This window comes from Haliotis rufescens, unplaced genomic scaffold (assembly GCF_023055435.1).
Source record: "Haliotis rufescens isolate VD_foot unplaced genomic scaffold, xgHalRufe1.0.p SCAF_15, whole genome shotgun sequence".
NCBI classification, from domain to species: domain Eukaryota; kingdom Metazoa; phylum Mollusca; class Gastropoda; order Lepetellida; family Haliotidae; genus Haliotis; species Haliotis rufescens.
In genome coordinates, this window is record NW_025963835.1 from 17,567,502 (window position 1) to 17,592,035 (window position 24,534).

Here is a 24,534-nt window from a genome sequence, read left to right on the forward strand (position 1 = left end):
TATGTTTTCAGTAACAGTTTATCTTTCCGCATATACAGAGTTGACGACTTCTGTGTGTGAATACATGTTTAACACTATCGCCACGCTTATCAAACACAGCTGGCCAAATACCCGTTGTAACCTACATATACTTCATGTTATCACACACCTGTCAATATCTATTACATATCTATTACAAATCTTGTGATGCTCCAAACGGAAACCAAGTAGTGCGCATGTGTATGACGCGTGTACAGGGCCGGAGTTCAGTATACGCCCCACTCCTGTAGACAGTCAAAGGTTCAAGTTTGTATAACACAGAAGGTGAGGACAATTTATGCTGGAGTAACATCACTAGGTGAGAAATACTCCTGCAGACATCAGTAAAAGGTTCAAGTTTGTGTAACACAGAAGGTGAGTACAGTTTATGCTGCAGGGCGTGTCGCTGACAGACCACGGGTTATAACTGGGACAACGAACAGGGTAAGTTGCTGACAGACCACGGGTTATAACTGGGACAACGAACAGGGTAAGTTGCTGACAGACCACGGGTAATAACTGGGACAACGAGCAGGGTAATAACTGGGACAACGAGCAGGGCGTGTAGCTGACAGACCACGGGTAATAACTGGGACAACGAGCAGGGTAATAACTGGGACAACGAACAGGGCGTGTAGTTGACGGACTACGGGTAATAACTGGGAGAACGAGCATGGTAATAACTGGGACAACGAACAGGGCGTGTAGTTGACGGACTACGGGTAATAACCGGGACAACGAACAGGGCGTATAGTTGACGGACTACGGGTAATAACTGGGACAACGAGCAGGGTAATAACTGGGACAACGAACAGGGCGTGTAGTTGACGGACTACGGGTAATAACTGGGACAACAAGCAGGGTAATAACTGGGACAACGAACAGGGCGTGTAGTTGACGGACTACGGGTAATAACTGGGAGAACGAGCATGGTAATAACTGGGACAACGAACAGGGCGTGTAGTTGACGGACTACGGGTAATAACCGGGACAACGAACAGGGCGTATAGTTGACGGACTACGGGTAATAACTGGGACAACGAGCAGGGTAATAACTGGGACAACGAACAGGGCGTGTAGTTGACGGACTACGGGTAATAACTGGGACAACAAGCAGGGTAATAATTTGGACAACGAACAGGGCGTGTAGTTGACGGACTGCGGGTAATAACCGGGACAACGAACAGGGCGTGTAGTTGACGGACTACGGGTAATAACTGGGAGAACGAGCATGGTAATAACTGGGACAACGTTTAGGGCGTGTAGCTGACTGACTACGGGTAATAACTGGGAGAACGAGCATGGTAATAACTGGGACAACGTTCAGGGCGTGTAGTTGACTGACTACGGGTAATAACTGGGACAACGAGCAGGGTAATAACTGGGACAACGAGCAGGGTATGTAGCTCACAGACCCAGTTTAATACCCGGGACAACGTTTAGGGTGTGTAGCTGACAGACTACGGGTAATAACTGGGACAACGAGCAGACTTTCTCCCTTCCCTGTGACGTATATATGATAGTTTTAGATCAAAAGGATGAACGTGTTCGACTTACCCGCTGTGATATTACATTACACCGGAATTTGATCATAGATATGCCAAGATTTAAAGTCAATAATTGCTCCTCGACTCGTCATCAGTCAGTAGCTGGGAGTTGTACTTTCTTTCCTGGAACACTGATTTTGATTACCTACACCGATTATCAAAACAAAAGCAGATAGATGAAAAGAGAGACATCATATATTCTAATTATACAGTTCTTAAGTTAACTTGTTCTCCTAACTCGGTGGATATTGCACCACCTTCCCGTGACACTAGCGATATGAAGCTGTTTATCAACTGTCTCCAACAGCCACACGTTTATCGGTCTGTAAGAGGCCTCACTGTGCTGATATGTGACCACTTGTATCCGCGACACCCCACATGGTTTGATCGAAGTCCGATGTTTATATCTGACCCACTTGTCTAACATATTAGACACGACCCGTGAAGATTCCGGGGTAGAATAGGTCTTCAGCAACCCATGCTTGCCGTAAAAGGTGACTATGCTTGTCGTAAAAGGCGACTAACGGGATCGGGTGTTCAGGCCCGCTGACTTGGTTGATGCATGTCATCGATCCCAATTGCGTGGATCGATGCTCATGATATTAATCACTGGATTGTCTGGTCCAGACTCGATTATTTACTGGACAGCTGGAATATTGCTAAGTGCGGCGTTAAACAACAAACCAACCAACCAACCAAATCATATGAGACACACAACATGTTAATTTGTCATACCGGGTGGTTCTGATGAAAGTAGCTCGTGTCTGTGTCATGTATGTAGACGCCTTCTGTACAGCCTTCTCTACTGTCATTTCTCGTGAAGTAAGAACGTTTATCAACCTGTTGATAATTACTGGTCTCTGTGAAGGGATTAAGCAACATTTGTAATGAAGGTGAGTTGAAATTGGGTTTAACGTCGCGTCCAAGATTATTGCACTTATATAGCGACGTGCATGCACGTGTATGTGTGTGTGTGGCTGCTTGTACTAGTCCGGACTGATGCCGATTTATAGTGCTAGCTCACTGAGATACCATGCCGGAGTTTAACATGAATACCCCACTCAGACACAGTATACTGACTCCGAGCCGACCAGTCCTTGTTTTAGCCCCTTAATGCCGAGCGCCAGACAGGGTAACAACAAGTACAATCTTTTAACGTCTTTTTGTATGACGCGGCCCGGGATCGAACCCTGGACCTTCCGCTCTCCGGGCGGACGCTCTACCACTGGACCACGGAGGCGGTCCATTTGTAATGAAGCAGCATTTCTCTTTGAATAGTGATTTCAAAGGGTTGATGGGAATCTCGAGTGACATCCTGCTTGTTATCAACACCTGACAGATATAGGTCGTTCTTGTTCCCCGTCAAAGACACTCAATCTCAGACGCAAGGAATCAACGCAGCGTTTCACAGCATCCATACAGAACATAAAATTAAGGTCATGACACATTTTCGACACTCTAATGGGATGAAAGTTATTAGAGTTGTCTGCCCTTGTTGTGCACTAAGATCCGGTAAATGTACATGAAAGCTAAAGCAAAGCAACAACACACGAACACGAAATGATCTGGTGTGTGTTCAGGATTTATTAAGTTGATCAGTTAGTGACAGTACTAGTCCACGCATGTAACAGGTAATATTGACCACTTGAAATATCACACAATGACAGTTTGGGAGCATTCAGTGGATTTTTAAAAAAAATAAGTTTGAAAGTTTGTGTAACATCTGCACACTGGGTTGTGCACTAATGTCTGTTGATTCTGTTGGTTGTTTTCAGTTAATTGACGTATGAATCAAATGGTCGATGTGCAGATTTTTGTAAGAAACCACTATGGATTCATACAGTTAGCACACGAGTATTTCTATTCATTCCTTAAAGAATAGAAACAAATATGCAGTTAATCCTTAAGTACATTAGTATAGAAATAATGTTTTATGTATAGATCATACATTGTCTGTCAGAAACTATCACACTCATACCATGACGCATTCTACAAAGGAATGTTCTTGTGAGATAACGCGAACTGGAGTGAATATTTTGGAGATGAATTCTTTAGAGTGAGTGAGTGAGTAAGTGAGTATGGTTTTATGACACTTTTAGCAACATTCCAGAAATATCAAGGCGGGGGACACCAAACATGACCTTCACACCTTGGAATCGTTTTGTACGATGGTAACAAAGACCACAGTTACTGATCTGCCCATCAAACAAAGTTATCACAAAATGTTTTTTTGGTATTTTACACCACAAGTGGAAACTGTTTAAATAGGGCTCTTTTCCGACATAAGTTACGCCAGTGAGTCACGTCTCTGTGGTATTACAGAATAGTAAACATGTTAATTCGTCAGTCATTTTGCTTTTTTTTACAAAAACGTTGTTTTTTATCTCCCAGGAAGGAACTAAGTTAATCACGGAAGGCTCTCCAGGAGGGAGGATGGAACCATTGCAAGACCAAGACCAAACTGATCGTGATGTTGGTCTACTTCTGACTGAAGTTTTAGACGAAATAGATAGAGGCCCACAACAGGGGCGACACCCCACTTCTACATCTTCCACACAACAGAACTATTGTAAGTTCTTGTTTGTCATGACACAACAGGTTTAAAAACAAGTTATTAATCATCTTTTTGATTGTGTGCGTACAACAGTGTGCGTTGTTTTGTAATCTCGCTGGTAGTAAACTCTGTACTTGTGACATGGCACATCTAAGGAACTACATTTTCGTGTGTAGTTTTAGGGCAACTGAAAATTAAAAGTAATATTTGTAGGAATATGACTTTCTGAACGTGCTATTATTACATTTGCATTTGCTCTCATATATCCAACAATGTCAGCTGTGTTTGTAACCAGGAAGGAATGGTGTCTGTGTTCCAGATCAGTGTCCAGTGTCCCAGACTAACATCTCTAATGCCTCTAATGTTTCTGTTGGGGATCTGGCACACAGGGGTTGCCTGTCACAGGGTAAGAACGTTAGTACTCTCAATGAGAACTGCAGAAGTAGTGTGCACTGGCAATAAGTACTATATATTTGTAATGTATCATTTTTCTTCTTCTACAAACACTTGTTATCACAGTGTCATATCAAGAATGTTTGTACGCTATCGCAGGCTTCCTGGTGTTTGATATCAGTACAGCAAGTCGCTTTTCTTTTCTTGATGAGATGGTTTTTAATACTCTTTCTTCACAGAATATGTATGGTTTGATACATGAATTTTCACTTATCGTAAGGCAAACAGTAGCACTGTGATGACTCCTCAGAATAATTTTACAAAAAGATCTCTGTTCACTGCAAAGAGGTTACCAATCAGAACAAAGAGTTTTTCATTCACAAGTCTCTTTCAAATGTACACAAAAAGGATGCAAAACAATACGTATGAATGAAATGTATGGAATCTAAAGATATATGTTCATTTAAGACCTGTCTACTCCCGTTTGTAAGTGAGTGAGAGTAGTAAATATACACTGCTTTAAACATTTAAACAAGTTATACCACACGTCAGCTTTATTTAGGACACACGCCCATAGAGATGTAAATCTTAGAAGTTTACACCTTTTGTGAAACCCACGAGCAAGATATTCTTCTTTATTTCTTCATTTGATTCCTCATAAGTAGAATAGAATTACAGATAGCATGATACAAAATTGTGAGAAAGAGGGAGGTTTAATTAAATCCGCCACTTTCTTTTCAGACAACCTCACAACAAGGATAGACAATCTGAAGAAGGAATTTATTCACGTTCATGCTCTAGAAGTAGCAGAGGAGTTGCTGAAAAAGAACAGACATATTGCCATCAACGGAGCTCCAGGGGATGGGAAAACCAGCATCGCTTTAATGCTTTGTGATACATATCTAAAGAAAAGTCATAGCGTATTGTTCGTAGAAAACGTTGACCACTTTGATGTTAACCTGATCATCAAAAGGAACAATGATATGCTTGTTGTCTTTGACGACATGTTTGGTTCTGTTACATTACCGTCAAGTTTAGAAGCTATCCACAAAGTGTTCAGCGCCCTGGTTGAATCTGTGTGTGTCTTGAGTGTGTCACAACCAGATAAAGCTACTTCAGGACAGACATTCAAGCTTCACTTTCTTTTCACATCACGAACCAACAACTGGAATGAGGGATGTTCAAGACTGCATCAGTTCAAAGGCAGCCTCTTCAGTTCACAAGTTGTCGTTGATTTGACAAAAACAGGCCTTTCAGAAAAAGAAAAGGAATCCATTCTCACATCCTTCATGAGAGAAAATTCACATTTCGACATTTCTCAGGAGGATATGAAAGCTATTACACAGATACAAAACAGCATGTTTGGATTCCCATTGACCTGTAGACTGTACGTCCAGAACACAGTCTTCCACATGAAGACTCGAGACTTTTTCCAGCACCCTGTGACCTATTTGAGAGGCGACCTTGACAACATTGTCAGAGAACAGAGTAGCAGATCAGTAGCTCTTATTCTTCTCATCCTGTGTGGTGGGAAACTGGACCTTGTTTCCTTTCAACTAGGAACGAGAGGAGCCTACACCGCCCTGTTTCATGCTGTACAGGAGGTGGTGCCATCGTGTACTCCAACGGACATTGGTAACGAAATCAGAAATTTCATTGGCTCCTACTGTAGAGTGGAGAATAATGTGGCTTCCTTCTCACATCCATCCATCTATGATGTGGCAGCATGTGCCCTTGGTAATATCATCCCTGTGTTGTTGTTAAAGCATTGTTCTATGAAGTTTTTGTATGAAAGAGTAAGACAGGGTAAGAACGATCAACAACTGTCAACAGACACCGATGATGTCACAAATATGATCTACATCACGTCTCGACTACACCCAACAGTACTGACCAGGCTGGTGGAAGGCATACAACAAGGATGTTTCAGATGGACACTCACCCATCCTCTTTTGAGGGACGCTCGATTTGCCTCCCTACTTCAACAAGAACTGGCTGATCACTTGCAACACATAGTTACAAAGAAGGACAATGATTCTGGTGAATGTTTCTTTTATTATGTGTCACTGTCAGATAGCGATATACTTTTTACCCAGTCATTGGAAATACTTCGTAGAAGGGAAAACAACCAAGTTCTTTCAGTGGAGAATAGAAACTACCTCTATGATGGTTTATTTGCCTGTGTGCTATGGCATAAGCTCAGACACCTTCAAGATATTATAGATATGCTTCAGGAAGGTCATATTTTCGATGTCAACTGGAGAAAGGGAGATAGAACCCTGCTGATGTTTGCTGCAGAGTCAGGTCATTTGGATGTGTTCAACGTATTGTTAAACTTGAAAGCAGACGTTTTACTTACTGACAAGAAAGGATATACTTGTCTTCACCACGCTTGTAAATCAGGGAGCAAAGATGTCAGTATAGCTATTGTTAAGCTTTGTCCTGATTTGATGAATGTATTTGCCGAGAAAGGCCTGACAGCTGCCATGTTGTGTTGTTTGTCAGGTCAGAATGAAGTTCTGAAAGAACTTGTGCGGCTAGGAGCAAATCTCAGTCTCACAGACAACAAAGGTAGAAACTGTCTTCATTTGGCTTGTGAAAGTGGACCCCCATCTACAGTGAAATATTTGTTGTCTCTGAAAACAACTGATATCAATAGTAAAGGATGGCTCAGGCAGACACCAGCTATGATTGCAGCACTACATGGACATTTTGATGTCTACAACCTGCTGGTATCAGAGGGTGCTGATCTGTCACATACTGATGATAACAACAATGATTGTCTGATGTTGGCATGCATGGGAGGCAGCATGCCTATTGTTAAACACATCTTGCCCTTGAAACTGTTTGCCATCAATAAGAGAGAAGGATTAAACAAGACACCAGTTTTGTTGGCAGCAGAGAGAGGACACTCAGATGTTTATAATCTTCTTGTGTCAGAGGGGGCTGATCTGTCGCTCACTGATGATTACAAACATGATTGTCTGATGTTGGCTTGTATTGGAGGTAGCATGCCTATAGTGAAACACCTCTTGTCCTTGAAAACATTTGACATCAATACGAGACAATGGTTCAACAAGACACCAGTTATGTTGGCAGCTCAGAGAGGACATGTTGATGTTTATAATCTTCTTGTATCAGAGGGGGCCGATCTGTCACTAAGTGATTTGATGAACAAACATTGTTTGATGTTGGCATGTGAGGGAGGTAGCATGCCTATTGTGAAACACCTCTTGTCCTTGAAAACATTTGACATCAATAGGAAAGGAAAATTTACCAAGACACCAGTTATGTTGGCAGCAATGAGAGGACATTTAGATTTATATAATCTTCTTGTATCAGAGGGGGCTGATCTGTCACTTACTGATGAGGACAACAATGATTGTCTGATGCTGGCATGTAAGAGAGGTAGCCTACCTATTGTGAAACACCTCTTGTCCTTGAAAACATTTGACATCAATAGGACAGGCTGGTTCAACCAGACACCAGTTATGTCGGCAGCAAACAGTGGACATTTAGATGTATATAATCTTCTTGTATCAGAGGGTGCCGATTTGAAACTTACTGATGTGATGGACAAAGATTGCCTGATGTTGGCATGTGTAGGAGGCAGCATGCCTATTGTGAAACACCTCTTGTCCTTGAAAACATTTGACATCAACAGGAGAGGAGGGTTTAACCAGACACCAGTTATGTTGGCAGCAGAGAGGGGACATGTTGATGTAAGCAATCTTCTTGTATCAGAGGGTGCCGATCTGTCACTTACTGATGATGGCAACAATGATTGTCTGATGTTGGCTTGTGGGGGCGGTAACATGCCTCTTGTGAAATACCTATTATCCTTGAAAACATTTGACATCAATAGGAGAGGAGGACAGTTTAATCAGACACCAGTTCTGTTGGCAGCAGAGAGGGGACATGTTGATGTTTATAATCTTCTTGTATCAGAGGGGACAGACCTGTCACTTACTGATGATAACAACAATGATTGTCTGATGTTGGCATGTAAGAGAGGGAGCATGCTTATTGTGAAACACCTGTTGTCCTTGAAAACATTTGACATCAACAGGAGGGGATGGTTAAGAAAGACACCGGTTATATTTGCAGCAGAGATGGGACATGTTGAAGTTCGTGATCTTCTTGTATCAGAGGGGGCTGATCTGACACTTACTGCATGACGTATCCCCCTTGACTACTCTGTATAACTAAACCGATGTATTAAAGAAAACGTTGTTTTTCCATGGTGTGAAGTAAAAGACGCTACATCTCCTAAGAAAGGTTTTGATTTACAATGACACAACGACAAAAGGGGCACTCAATGAGAGAAGTTAAAATGTCACTATCAAAACATCTGTCCAATGACGGTATTGCAAGGCACTAACACCTGATCAATAACGAGTTCGACTACCTCGTGCATCAATCAACACCACAACACGTCGCCGTACTGATGACGTCAAACGTGGGATGACTTAAGCAGGCACCCTTTGTCTTTCGTCTAGTAGAGCTTTTCCATGCCCGGACGGTTGACTGGTGGTATTGGTCGCCTTCTGATTTGTCTGTCAGGATGATTCCATAAACGTTTGATGGGGTATCATGCCACAAGGTCATGCAACACAGGAATGTTCCTGTTGTTCAGGAAGTCTTGCGGTATTCATGCTGTATGGGATCTCGCGTTGTCTTGCTGAAAGAGAATACTGCATGGTCGTTGTAGCAGAAAAGGATGAATAAAGGGACCTAAACGTCATATTGATACCACTGTGCATTCAGGTTATGGTGAATGATGACATACCTTTATCCATGATACACTGGGAGATTCCTGAGACAGCCAAGTGTGAATCAGACCTGTACAATGTAAAATACGCTGAATTCCATTTTCTTTATTAAACTTCACTTTGTATATTATACCTGATAAGTTGCTTTCTGGTAGATTTAATTTACGCCAGTATGATACCATTCTAAACTTTTTAAATGTTAAATTGATATTTACTCCCCATGTACCATGATATCAGAGTAGTTTGCTTAACCTTCCACATATATATTTGCAATAGCTTAACTGAACACGTTCCAGTATAATGTAGAATTTTTGAAGCTTTATACCTCAGATCCATACAACAATCCAGTGGGTCAAATATTTTTTAGTTGTCAGTTATTTGGTACTTCTAACAATCGTATTTATTATTTGAATAACCCGGAATCAAATGATCAATATCAAGTACAAACATTTGTTGGCTGTTAAACAAAAGTCCATTCTTATTAACTGTGCTAAATGTGTCTTAAAAGCTAAAATGTATTTGTAATATTGCTAACTGTCACTGTATAATGGCCTTTCAACTGAATAAACCATTAAGACAGTATCACTGGCATAGAGAATTTACTAATCGTTGAATAAAACTTCCAATTTCAATTAAAATATGATCATTTACTTTTTCCATACCGATACTGTCATTATCTGACAAAAATGACACGGTGTCATTCAGATAAAGAGCAAAGAGAAATTGGGGCAAGTTTTCGCCGTGCCTTACTCCAATGTTACGAGGAAAAAATCTCAATTACACTGCCATTATGAGAATGACATGATTGTATCTGTTTGTACATGTTATTTACATTAAAACATTTACCAGTGATTTTACTTTTAATCATTTTTTACCATAAGCCATAACGCCAGACCGTATCAAAGGCCTTAGTAAAATCAACAAATACACAATACAGTTACTTATTTGGGTTTATGTATGCATTGGTGCATCTTTTAAAATATACATATTATCAGTAGTTGACTAGTTGTTTTTGTGCTGAACCCGGCTTGGACTTTCCCGACAAGTTCAACTTGGTCACAGTTGTCAGTGTAGTCAGTTATTCAAAATGGGGGTGAGTGAGTGAGTGAGTTGGGTTTAACGCCGCTTTTAACAGTATTCCAGTTATATCACGGCCTGTCAGCTTAATGTGGGAGGAAAGCCCGAAGTGATGCAGGTCTCAGACGTTTACCACTTCGGTGAAACCCACGAGCACGGGTATGGTGCTGACAAACCTAGAAACATAAACGGGGCGAACCGGGATTCGAACCCACAATCATAGGTTTCTGGCGTGCCTAAGGGACAAAATGGGGGTGAATACTACAGAAGTGGTTATCGAATTCTCATAAGGTTCTAGAGAGAATTCCATCAGAAGACAGAGCATCTGAAGTTAACCTGAGCAAAGGTTACTTACCTTCTATGAAAACATTGGGGTTGTTGTGGATTGCTGAAACGGATGTGTTCATGTTGAAATCTGAACTACCTGATACTGGTGCAAAACTCACAAAAGGAACCTTCTTGAGCAATGTTGCAAAACTCTTTGATCCATTAGGGTTTGTTGCTCCATTTACCATCACTGCCAGGAAACATGGACAGCTGATCTTGACTGGGACGATGAGATAACTGGAGACCTGAAAAACAAACTATCAAGGTGGTTAGAAGTGAAGGAAATGCATACTTTAAATGGAGCTAGGTGTTTGTGCTTAGGTCACAATTACCTTGTCTCATATCATGCTTTTGTGGATGCATCGCAGGAGGCGTATGGGGCCGTTGTGTATGTGGTTCATCCATTTCTTACGAGCAGATCTAGTAGATTAGTGGCAGCTAAAAGTTGCGTAGCACTGCTTAAAGCTGTGAGCATACCTCGATTGGAATTGATGGCTGCCATAGTTGGTCTGAGGTTAGTTTTGACAGTGGCAAATGCACTTAACTTTGAAATCCAAACTGTTAAGTTCTGGTCAGACAGTTTGAATGTCCTATGCTGGATAAAAAGCAACAGTAGATATTTCACAGCATTTATAGCTAACAGGGTTGGGGAAATAGTCTGTTACTAATCCGTTTCAGTGGACCCGTGTTCCCTCTGAAATGAACCCAGCTGTCATGTTGTCTCGGGGCGTATCTGCAACACAACTAGCAAACAACAAGTTCTGGTGGTCAGGTCCTGAATTCCTAGAAAAAGAAGAAACAAAATGACCAGAGCAAAAACTGTCACGGTACAATAATGATAATGACATAAGGAATAAAGAAAAACATAAAAAGATATCTGCTTTACTCGCTGTTGGCACTGAACAGACCAGGGTCCACTTGCACAAAGCGATCTTAGCGCTAAGATGATCGTAACTCCCATACTTTAACATAGGCTTACAATAGTCGTAGCGCTAAGATCGCTTTGTGCAAGTGGGCCCTGGAGACTTGAACCAACAAGATACTCAAGTTGGCAAAGAATGCAAGGATCTATCGATTTCTACACAACTGTTCATCACAAAAGAAGGTGAGGACAACAGGTGAACTGTCTTCAGATGAAAAGTATTGTCTCCAAATTCCAAACACCTTAGTCTTCAACCGGTAATTGATGACCAGGAACTCATGAGAGTAAATGGTCAGTTATGAAAAGCTGCATGTCTTTCTTTTGGAGCAAGATTCCCAATTATCCTCCCATGACATAATTGGGTAACGAAACTCATTGTTAAGCACTATCATGAAGCAGGAAATCATGTCATGGGAACAAACCAGACATTATCAGCCCTATTGTCAAAATTCTGGATCATCTCTGGAAGAGAAGAAAATGGGACCATGAGTGTGCTAAGTGCAAACGAAACAAAGCAAAACCAGCATACCTAGTGTTGGCACCATTACCGAAGTTCAGAGTACAACCATCACTTCGACCAATACTGATGCAGGTGTAGGTTTTTTTGGTCTGTTCTTGAAAGTACAATGAAGGAATAAGACGAGACAAAAACGTTATTTGTGTTTGTTCACGTGTCTCAAGGCCAGGGCTGTGCATCTCGAAGTTGCATATGGTCTATATACAGACTCGTTTTTGAATGCATTCTATCGCATGGCGAGCAGAAGAGGTCTTCCTAAGTCATGGTATCAGATAATGGTACAAACTTTGTGGGTGCAGTTAAAGAACCGAAGGAGCTCGTACAACAAATGGATCGAGATGTTGTTAAGATATATGTAGCAAATAAAGGAGTAAAATGTTTTTTTCAATCCTCCACACACTCCTCATTTCGGGGGAATATTTGAAACCACGATTAAGGCAGCAAAGTGCGCAATCCATGCCATCCTTAGCAAAGGTGACATCACATATGAGGATCTTATCACAGCAATGGTGGGAGCAGAAGGTCTCATAAATTCCAGGCCTCTCACGTACCAGTCAGCTCACCCTCAAGATGACACACCACTCACACCAAAACACTTCCTTCATGGACAAGCTGGAGGTGTTTTTGCACGTGAATGTGTGGACACAACAGACTTCAACCGCAGAAGACGTCGGCGCAGGATACAGGAACACTTTTGGAAAGATGGATGCGAGAATGATTGCCAAGTCTCAACACGCGCAAAAGGTGGAACAGACAAGATCGAGATTTGCAAAAAAAAGACGTGGTGCTGGTGATCTCGCAAAACACGCCCAGAGGACACTGGAAGCATAAAGACTTACCCTGGAGCTGACGGTCACGTTCGGGTAGTGGATGTTAGGGTTGGTCAGACTGCACTAACCAAATCTATAAAGAACATCAGCCCACTGGAATGGAACGACTCAGAAGAAAACTCAAAAGACCAAAGATCGGGTTTCAAGGATAAGGCATTCAAGGATAGGATCAAGTTGGTGCAAAGAACTGTGCAAAGAACTGTGAAATAAACTGTACATAGTGAACTGTGTCGTTATTTTTTTTGATAGACTATAGTCCATGAAAATGGACAGAAGGACTGTGTGCCAAATCGCAACAGTAAAACAGTGCGCCAAACGCACCCGAACGAAAATGTTGTGTTTCATGTGCCAGATGAACTTAACATGTAACGCGACTGTGGTTTTCAGACTTTGTTGTGCAAAAGTTGTCAGGTGGCAACATGTGCTTATAGTTTCGTCCCAATTTAGAATAGAAACGTGGTTATAACACAACATAGTAACAGAGTTCACATAAAAAAGTGAACTTATTCACTTGGTCCAGTGAATAGAACGTCTGACCAGAGACCATATCTGTTGTCACACACACACACACACACACACACACACACACACACACACACACACTCACGGATATACAGCTCGGCTGTAGCAAAATGTTGGTGTATTGGCCGATAAACTGAGGAAGATCTATTTCACGGCTTTCAAAAGAACAGTCTGTTTGACTCCAAATGAGAACGATGAATTGCAAAATAACTCGAAATCCAGAAAAGTGTATGAAACATCAATACGGTACTTGACCATGAATACCCTGTACCCAACAAAATCTGAATTTTGTTTATTTGAAGACCCATGACGGATGAAGTTCTTTAAGAAACTATTATGTAATTTTGTATAGAAATGTGTACATGACACGTAGAGGGGACAAACCGTGGAAGGCACAGCGCAAGCACGGTCTGCACGTGCTACACAGTGACCGTGTTCATTCAATGACAAGACTCAGCAGATGTGAACGTGGGATGCCGACCAACATCATAAACATGACATGTCAGCCATTTATACTTTTACTTTAACAACCAAATCAACATGTTATATTGGTATGTAACATTTCTTTTAACATTTAATAAATAGGGATGGTTGCCAACCGGAGAATAATGGCAGTGTAATTGAGTTTTTTCCTTGTAACATTGGAGTAAGGCACGGCGAAAACTTGTCCCAATTCCTCTTTGCCCTTTAACTGAATGACATCGTGTCATTTTTGTCAGATAATGACAGTATCGGAATGGAAAAAGTAAATGAACATATTTTAATAGAAATTGGACGTTTTATTAAACCATTGGTAATTCTCTAACCCGATGATACTGTCTTAATGGTTTATTCAGTAGAAAGACCATTATACAATGACAGATAGCAATATTACAAATACATTTTTCTTACAGCAAGAGCTTTAAGTCACATTTAGCACAGTTAAACCGCCAACAAATGTTTGTACTTGATTTTGATTATTTAATAGTTCCGGGTTATTTATAGATATATGTATATTTAGGGCTCCAAGCCGAAAGGCTGTAGAGCCCTATTGTAATCGTTCGATTTATTAGGGCTCCAAGCCGAAAGGCTGTAGAGCCCTATTGTAATCGTTCGATTTATTATTAGGGCTCCCTGCCATCCTGGCAAGAGCCCTATTGTAATTGTTAGATTTATTATTATTATTCTTTATTATTATTATTATTATTCCGGCCGATTTTGTTCCAATCCTACCTCCAAAACTACTGCTCAGGATCTCTTCAAAATTTCCACAAAGATAGCTTAGCTACTGAAGTTATGCCCACAAAAATCTCAAGACTCTAGACTCAAAGACTAAGGGCAGATAACTCAAACCAACTTTAAAAATCGCAATTTCAACAGCTAATAACTCCGCCACGAAAGCTCCAAAGACATCCAAAATTCTTGAGCTGGTGCGCATTCAGATGGCCAACAAATTCTCTACACATCCAATGTAGCGAAATTGCTTCGTTTGGCCTCCAGATCGGATTAAGTGTTTTTGCACTGTTTTTTAGCAGATATCTCAGTACTTGACTCCCAAAATCTGCTCAGCTCAAACTACCAGCTCAAAAGCTTCCAAACTCTCCACACTTTGGCTCCAAGTACCATACTAACAACTTCGCAAGAAAGATACGTATGTGATATGTTGACCTGATAGCCCTTGTCCTGGCGATTCCAGAACACCAAACAGATTAACTCTAGCTCAACAGACAACGAAACTACAGAGAGTTGAAAATAGCACTCTTTGGCCCAGGTCCATAAACTTTAAACTTGCCATATAGAAGAACTCTAAACTTGCCAAATAGCTGAACTCTAAATACCCGTAACTCCGAAACTACTTGTCCGATTTCGACCAGATTTTGTATATGTATATTGAGTGGGGATGTCTGTTATCACGACCAATTGTAGCGACATAGGAAATAAGACGACGGGACGAGAAATGATGCATAATTTATGTATAACAACATCTTTCAGCATCTTGCTCCTAACCAGATCATTCTATAACTGGCAGACTAGGCAATCTTTAGTATTTACATGTGCAATTCGATATTAAAATGCAGTCACAAATCACAAATCCTACATACATCAAACTCTTATTTCACATGTTCTGGAAATGTCATTTAGTGGGGATGACATGGGTGCTTTACGAACTCTTCAAACATTTTTTAAAGTAAAAGACACTGAAAGAAGCAGCCATAGAATGACAAATAAGTCCCGTTCACTGCACTTCAATCGACAGCAATACTCGTGCATACGATTCCGTTCTCTTGGCGCTATACGCTACACTATTGTCGGTATAGGTTTATTTATATAACAAACTACAGTTTGCAGTACGTGAGCTTTGTGTATAGTTTTCGGCTGTGGACTACAGAAATCAGTTACCAGGGTCAATGAGGTACAGTGTTTATACAGCTGATGGATAACGCAAGCAGAAACGGACTATAGAAATAGATTTACGTTTGCGCTCGTTTGTTCAACGGTTCTGCATAGAAAACAGTGTAGCTTGGAGTAAATAACGACATTGTGTTTTGTTATGTGAAAGCTCATATCTGCATCAATTGGCGCGAATTCACAATACACATTGTCAACAGACTTAAGCAAAGAACTGCGCATACATGTGTATTGGCCTCACAGCGTGCCAGCGTACCTCAGTCCCATGCGGCTGGGTCGGTCGGTCGGTCGGTCGGTTGCATATTGGAACGTGATCCACGTGCACGGGAATGGTATGGTGAGACAGCTATAGCGGGGTCGTCCGAGAGCCGCGTGTGGGGTGCTTGAGTCAAAACATGACCTACATCCCGCCCGAAGTGTTGCCTCCTTCATAAATGCTGTTCAGACTGTGGGATTTACGGTAGGTTTGTGATTGAAAGTTTGATATCGCTGAACTCTCCGATTAATGTACTATCTTTTAAACGTACTTGTCATAATTTTCTTACTACAACAGACAGGTTCACTTCATGTTTCGACGATAGCGATTTCTATAGTCTGTTTCATTATGGATTTTCTTCACGCTGTTTTCAGTAGTCTCTGCTAGCAGAAAGCACGCATTTTGTACGTTTGTGATTTAATATCGCTGAACTCTCCGTTTAATTTACTGGTACTTGTCATAATTGTATTACCGCAACTTCCAAGTACAGTAACCGACGGGTTATATGTTAACTTCATGTTTCGATAGCAGCGATTTCTATAGTCTGTTTCATTATGGATTTTCTTCACGCTGTTTTCAGTAGTCTCTGCCAGCAGAAAGCACGCATTTTGTACGTTTGTGATTGAAAGTTTAATATCGCTGAACTCTCCGTTTAATTTACTGGTACTTGTCTTAATTGTATTACCACAATTTCAAATAATAACAGACCATTTATATGTTCACTTCGTTTCAATAGTAGCGACTTCTAGTCTGTTTCTGTATAGATTCTCTTCACGCTGTTTGTAATACATTCTGCCAGTGGAAAGTGCACAGTTTCCCGTACTTGTACACTAGATCCATTCAGTTGCTCCCTGTCTAAAAGGATCGTTGTACAACATGTTTGGTATTCTTCTTATAAAATGCCTTATTTTCCTTGGAACGGATTTCCGCACTATCAAATTAGCTTTTAATAATACGAACCTGTTCATTTTTGATAATTCCATTTTTTCCTGAAAGATCCCAGATATAATGCCAACTTTAAGGAGTATTATTTACCCAAATCATTATGGTTTAGAAACCAGTCCCTTTCTCATCTCCATTGTGTTTACAGCTAATCTTCTTTTAAACTTTGATCACAAACGCTTGGAAGACTTGTTGTTTTCTTAGCTGATTGGTTGAATTGCTTCAACAAGGAGATGACAAGAGGTGACCGACATGTGTTGTTACTGTTAGATAATGGTCTAAGCCATCTCATCCCTGAGCACGGGTCAAATTACAAGATCCATTTCCTGAATATTACAATAACAAGTCACCAACACCTCTGCATGCTTGTATCTTCCATCCTGAACAGACCCAGGGACAAAATGGGAATTCTTTTCTTGGTCAAAACGGACCGGTGAAATTTCCTATTGATAATTCAGATCAGCTTATACTCGTACACAGTATAGCACATATCCTTCCGCATATCCGAATGCTTTTATATAACAAGAAGAGAAAATGCCTTAATGGTAATAAATTAGTTTAATTAAGAACTCAGTTTCAATGATTTTTAGTACTCTGTATAACCAAAGTACAATTTTGCAAAAGTACTTCTATGAATAGAACAGGATCCGCTTCTACAATTCCTAACCAGCGGGAGCCCGACATCGCTGCTTGCAGCTATATTTATTATTATTATTATTATTTATTATTATTTATTATTCCGCCGATTTTTGTACCTGCCCTAGCAAAATAACCACTGACTCGATTTTGTTCAAATTTTGTGTGGGTTTGTAGACCGTTGGGTACTAGTGCCCGCCAAAAACCCAAGGCCGTAGGCCCAAAGGCCAAGGGCAGATAACTGAATAACAAGTATTTTTTGACGATATATTTTGCCCTGCTGCTCCACAACCGTTTGTCCGTTTACTTTCAAACCTTGCATGTATCTGCTGCTTCAGTTCTTTGATATTTTTTGTTCTTTGACTTTGGTCATTGATCACGTGGTTTGGCAGCCATATTGGATTCAAGGTTTTGACAGGTTTTTTTGGGTACCTGTCTTGAAATACTATCTCCTCTGAATCCACTGCATGAAATGCTTTCAAACTTTCTGAGGATTGTCTCCATACAGAACACAACAAATAAGCATAGCCGTTTTTGGATATCTTTTTTAGTTGCGGTCATATTGGATTTTGATTTTGATCATTTCTTTTTACCGAAAATTTACTTTTAAGATCATAGCTTGTAAGGTTCTTAACAGAAACTATTGAAAGTTTGCATGAAGCTTTGAGACTATGTGTAGCTCATTTTGTCCTGGGTTACATACTGAAAGCACCACTGCTTGGTGTGGTATTATTTGATTTAAGAAAAAAAATCAGACTTGAGTACAAATATTGAAGGAAGCGTCTCATAAATCTACCATACACCCCCATTCACTGGCTTTGCAGATATCCAAGCGTTCTCCACAGTCTTGTTCAGTATTATGTGTACTACCCTTGACGACCAGGATTAGAATTGGCCTTTTTCAACCGATGCTTGTCTCAAGAGGCAACTATGCTTGTCACAGGAGGCGACTAATCGGATTGGGTGGTCAGACTCGCTGGCTTGATTCTTCATTTCTCAATTGCCAATTGCTAGGGTACCTTATTTTTGACGGCGTTGTTTAAAGCAAACCATTTGCGGATTAGAATATGGTCGAGGTCGGAAATTGTTTAGTACACTCTGGGAAACTGTGGCACACGCCAATTTGGTAGCGGCAATGTCCTGCAAACGGTGACTATCTTTTGACAGAGTTTGTACAAGCAAACTATATGCGGATTCGAACATGGTCGAAGTCAAACATGGGTTAAGTACACACTGGGACACGTGTGGTGATGTCTCACAAGCGGTTCATTACATTTGATGGCGTTGGTACAAGCAAACCATATGCGGATTCGAACATGGTCGAAGTCAAACATGGGTTAAGAACACACTGGGACACATGTGGTGATGTCTCACAATCGGTTCATTACATGTGATGGCGTTGGTACAACCAAACCATTTGGGGATTCGAACATGGTCGAAGTCAAACGTGGGTTTAGAACACACTGGGATACGTGTGGTGATGTCTCACAAGCGGTGCATTACATTTGATGGCGTTGGTACAAGCAAACCATATGCGGATTCGAACATGGTCGAAGTCAAACATGGGTTAAGAACACCCTGAGACACGTGTGGTGATGTCTCACAAGCGGTTTATTACATTTGATTGCGTTGGTACAAGCAAACCATATGCGGATTCGAACATGGTCGAAGTTGGAAAATGGTTGAAACATCCTGGGACACCCAAGCACATGTCAATTTAGTAGTGGTGATGTCTCACAAGAGGTTCCTTACATTTGACGGCGTTGGTACAGGTAAACCCTTTGAGGATTCGAATATGAACGAGGTCGAAAACAAGTTTAGCACTTTATCTCAGCAATGCGACAGGAACCCGGGGCCCGGACGAACGCAGAACGCTAATCCGTTTGACTGGAGCCCAACTGACAAAGAAGTTACAGCCTGTTAAAGAGTCCCCAAGCCAAAAGGCTGAAGAGTCCCAGTGTTAGCATTTGATTTAATATTATTATTATTCCGCCGATTTTTGTACCAGAGCTAGCAAAAAAACCACTGGCTTGATTTTGTTCAAATTTTGTATGTGTATGAAGACCGTTGGGTACTAGTGCCCGCCAAAAACCCAAGGCCGTAGGCCCAAAGGCCAAGGGCAGATAACTAAAAGACAATAATTTTTTTGAAGATGTATTTCGCCCTATTGCTCCGCAACCGCTTATCCGATTACTTTGAAAACTTGCATGTATCTGCTGCTTGAGCTGCTTGACATTTTTTGTTCTTTGACTTTGGTCATTGGTCACGTGGTTTGGCAGCCATATTGGATTCAAGGTTTTCACAGTGTCTTTTGGGTACCTGTCTTCAAATACTATCTCCTCTGAATCCACTGCATAAAATGCTTCCAAATTTTCTGAGAATTGTCTCCACACACAACACAGCAAACTCTCATAGCCGTTTTGGGATATCTGTTTTAGTTGCGGTTGTATTGGATTTTGATTTTGATAACAAAAATTACCGAAATTTTACTTTAACGATCATATCTTGTTAGCGTGTTGACAGAAACTATTGCAAGTTTACATGAAGTTAGTGTATCATATGCATCTTATTTTCTGTTCTTGGGTGCATGGAAAAAGTAACAACACTTGGTGGTAATATTTGATTAGAATTTGGGACACCCCTGGAACACGCCAATGTCCTGCAAACGGTGACTATCTTTTGACAGAGTTGGTACAAACAAACCCTTTGAGGATTCGAACATGTTTGATGTCGGAAATGGGTTTAAAACAGACTTAGCACACGCCAATTTCGTAGCAGCAATACCCTGCAAGTTGTGCCTACATGTGACGGATTTGGTACAAGGAAACCCTTTAAGGATTCGAACATGGACGTTTGTGCACAGTGTAACTTGGAGCCCGCCATTGCTGCTTGCAGCTTTAATTATTATTTATTATTATTATTTATTATTCCGCCGATTTTTGTACCAGGCCTAGCAAAATAACCACTTGCCTGATTGTGTTCAAATTTTGTATGTGTATGTGGACCGTTGGGTACTAGTGCCCGCCAAAAACCCAGGGCCGTAGGCCCAAAGGCCAAGGGCAGAAAACTGAAAAACAAGTATTTTTTGACGATATATTTTGCCCTGCTGCTCCACAACCGTTTGTCTGTTTAATTTCAAACCTTGCATGTATCTGCTGCTTCACTTCTTTGATATTTTTTGTTCTTTGACTTTGGTCATTGGTCACGTGGTTTGGCAGCCATATTGGATTCAAGGTTTTGACAGGGTTTTTTGGGCACCTGTCTTCAAATACTATCTCCTCTGAATCCACTGCATGAAATGATTTCAAACTTTCTGAGAATTGTCTCCATACAGAACACAACAAATCAGCATAGCCGTTTTTTTATATCTTTTGTAGTTGCGGCCATATTGGATTTTGATTTTGATCATTTATTTCACCGAAATTTTACTTTTAAGATTATAACTTGTAAGGTTCTTAAGAGAAACTATTGAAAGTTTGCATGAAGCTTTGAGACTATATGCAGCTCATTTTGTCCTGGGTTGCATAATGAAAGCACCACTGCTTGTAGTGGTATGATTTGATTTATGTAAAAAAATCAGACTTGAGTACAAATACTGAAGGAAGCGTCTCATAAATCTACCATACACCCCCATTCACTGGCTTTACAGATATCCAAGCGTTCTCCACAGTCTTGTTCTGTATTATGTGTACTACCCTTGACGACCAGGATTAGAATTGGCTTTTTCAACCGATGCTTGTCTCAAGAGGCAACTATGCTTGTCACAGGAGGCGACTAATCGGATTGGGTGGTCAGACTCACTGGCTTGATTCTTCATTTCTCAATTGCCAATTGCTAGGGTACCTTATTTTTGACGGCGTTGTTTAAAGCAAACCATTTGCGGATTAGAATATGGTCGAGGTCGGAAATTAAATTGGTTAAGTACACTCTGGGAAACTGTGGCACACGCCAATTTCGTAGCGGTAATGTCCTGCAAACGGTGACTATCTTTTGACGGAGTTGGTACAAGCAAACCATATGTGGATTCGAACATGGTCGAAGTCAAACATGGATTAAGAACACCCTGGGACACGTGTGGTGATGTCTCACAAGCGGTTCATTACATTTGATGGCGTTGGTACCACCAAACCATTTGGGGATTCGAACATGGTCGAAGTCAAACATGGGTTCAGAACACCCTGAGACACGTGTGGTGATGTCTCACAAGCGGTTGATTACATTTGATTGCGTTGGTACAAGCAAACCATATGCGGATTCGAACATGGTCGAAGTTGGAAATAGGTTTAAACATCCTGGGACACCCAGGCACATGTCAATTTAGTAGTGGTGATGTCTCACAAGAGGTTCCTTACATTTGACGGCGTTGGTACAGGTAAACCTTTTGAGGATTCGAATATGAACGAGGTCGGAAACAGGTTTAGCACTTTATCTCAGCAATGCGACATTAACCTGGGGCCCCGACGAACGCAGAACGCTAATCCGTTTGACTGGAGCCCAATTGACAAAGAAGTTACAGCCTGTTAAAGAGTCACCAAGCCGAAAGGCTGAAGAGCCCCAGTGTTAGCGTTTGATTTAATATTATTATTATTCCGCTGATTTTTGTACCAGAGCTAGAAAAAAACCCACTGGCTTGATTTTGTTCAAATTTTGTATGTGTATGAAGACCGTTGGGTACTAGTGCCCGCCAAAAACCCAAGGCCGTAGGCCCAAAGGCCAAGGGCAGATAACTAAAAGACAAGAATTTGTTAAAAGATGTATTTCGCCCTATTGCTCCGCAACCGCTTATCCGATTACTTTGAAAACTTGCATGTATCTGCTGCTTGAGCTGCTTGACATTGTTTGTTCTTTGACTTTGGTCATTGGTCACATGGTTTGGCAGCTATATTGGATTCAGGGTTTTCACAGTGTCTTTTGGGTACCTGTCTTCAAATTCTATCTCCTCTGAATCCACTGCATGAAATGCTTCCAAACTTTCTGAGAATTGTCTCCACACACAACACAGCAAACCCTAATAGCCGTTTTTGGATATCTGTTTTAGTTGCGGTTGTATTGGATTTTGATTTTGATTAAAAAAAAATACCGAAAGTTTACTTTAACGATCATATCTTCTTAGCTTGATGCCAGAAACTATTGCAAGTTTACATGAAGTAAGTGTATCATATGCATCTTATTTTCTGTTCTTGGGTGCATGGAAAGTAACAACATTTGGTGGTAATATTTGATTAAAATTTGGGACACCCCTGGAACACGCCAATGTCCTGCAAACGGTGACTATCTTTTGACAGAGTTGGTACAAACAAACCCTTTGAGGATTCGAACATGTTTGATGTCGGAAATGGGTTTAAAACAGACTTAGCACACGCCAATTTGGTAGCGGCAATACCCTGCAAGTTGTGCCTACATGTGACGGATTTGGCACAAGGAAACCCTTTGAGGATTCGAACATGGACGTTTGTGCACAGTGTAACTTGGAGCCCGCCATTGCTGCTTTGCAGCTATATTTATTATTATTTATTATTCCGCCGATTTTTGTACCTGCCCTAGCAAAATAACCACCAGCTCGATTTTGTTCAAATTTTGTGGGTGTTTGTAGACCATTGGGTACTAGTGCCCGCCAAAAACCCTAGGCCGTAGGCCTAAAGGCCAAGGGCAGATAACTGAAAAACAAGTATTTTTTTAAGATGTATTTCGACCTATTGCTCCGCAACCACTTATCCGATTACTTTGAAACCTTGCATGTATCTGCTGCTTTAGTTCTTTGATATTTTTTGTTCTTTGACTTTGGTCATTGATCACGTGGTTTGACAGCCATATTGGATTCAAGGTTTTCACAGGGTTTTGGGGGTACCTGTCTTCAAATACTATCTCCTCTGAATCCACTGCATGAAATGATTTCAAACTTTCTGAGAATTGTCTCCATACAGAACACACCAAATTAGCATAGCCGTTTTCCGATATCTTTTTTAGTTGCGGCAATATTGGATTTTGATTTTGATAATTTTTTTCACCGAAATTTTATTCTTAAGATCATAGCTTGTAAGGTTCTTAACAGAAACTATTGAAAGTTTGCATGAAGCTTTGAGACTATTTGTAGCTTATTTTGTGCTGGGTTGCATACGGAAAGCACCACTGCTTGGTGTGGTATTATTTGATTTAAGTAAAAAAATCAGACTTGAGTACAAATACTGAAGGAAGCGCCTCATAAATCTACCATACACCCCCATTCACTGGCTTTGCAGATATCCAAGCGTTCTCCACAGCCTTGTTCAATATTGTGTGTACTACCCTTGATGACCAGGATCAGAATTGGCCTTTTTCAACCGATGCTTGTCTCAAGAGGCAACTATGCTTGTTACAGGAGGCGACTAATCCGATTGACTCGCTGGCTTGATTCTTCATTTCTCAATTGCCAATTGCTAGGGTACCTTATTTTTGACGGTGTTGTTTAAAGCAAACCATTGGCGGATTAGAATATGGTCGAGGTCGGAAATTGGTTTAGTACACTCTGGGAAACTGTGGCACACGCCAATTTGGTAATGTCCTGCAAACGGTGACTATCTTTTGACGGAGTTGGTACAAGCAGACTATATGCGGATTCGAACATGGTCGAAGTCAAACATGAGTTAAGAACACACTGGGACACGTGTGGTGATGTCTCACAAGCGGTTCATTACATTTGATGGCGTTGGTACAAGCAAACCATATGCGGATTCGAACATGGTCGAAGTCAAACATGGGTTAAGAACACCCTGGGACACGTGTGGTGATGTCTCACAAACGGTTTATTACATTTATGGCGTTGGTACAAGCAAACCATATGCGGATTCGAACAT

The 24,534-nt window shown here is 41.0% G+C and overlaps 1 protein-coding gene across 3 annotated transcripts; it reads left to right on the forward strand.

Moving 5' to 3' along the window:
- The first annotated feature begins 212 nt into the window (after positions 1 to 212).
- Positions 213 to 10,101, forward strand: LOC124138676. 3 transcript variants are annotated; one of them, XM_046505441.2, is made up of 4 exons: positions 213 to 393; positions 3,957 to 4,134; positions 4,439 to 4,525; positions 5,254 to 10,101. In XM_046505441.2, exons 2-4 carry the CDS (start codon positions 3,999 to 4,001, stop codon positions 8,688 to 8,690), a joined length of 3,660 nt encoding a protein of 1,219 aa, XP_046361397.2. In that variant the 5' UTR covers positions 213 to 393; positions 3,957 to 3,998; the 3' UTR covers positions 8,691 to 10,101. The 3 variants fall into 3 exon arrangements, with proteins under 3 accessions (XP_046361397.2, XP_046361398.2, XP_046361399.2); XM_046505442.2 differs by having other exon boundaries at positions 213 to 337; XM_046505443.2 differs by having other exon boundaries at positions 213 to 303.
- Positions 10,102 to 24,534: the final 14,433 nt, after the last annotated feature.

What these genes read in the sequence shown, in the direction of transcription:
- LOC124138676 (XM_046505441.2), top strand. Translation starts at nt 3,999, where the DNA reads ATGGAACCATTGCAAGACCAAGACCAAACTGATCGTGATGTTGGTCTA. An exon ending in TTCCACACAACAGAACTATT is followed by an intron (nt 4,135 to 4,438) that starts GTAAGTTCTTGT and finishes TCTGTGTTCCAG; the next exon opens with ATCAGTGTCCAGTGTCCCAG. An exon ending in CAGGGGTTGCCTGTCACAGG is followed by an intron (nt 4,526 to 5,253) that starts GTAAGAACGTTA and finishes CTTTCTTTTCAG; the next exon opens with ACAACCTCACAACAAGGATA.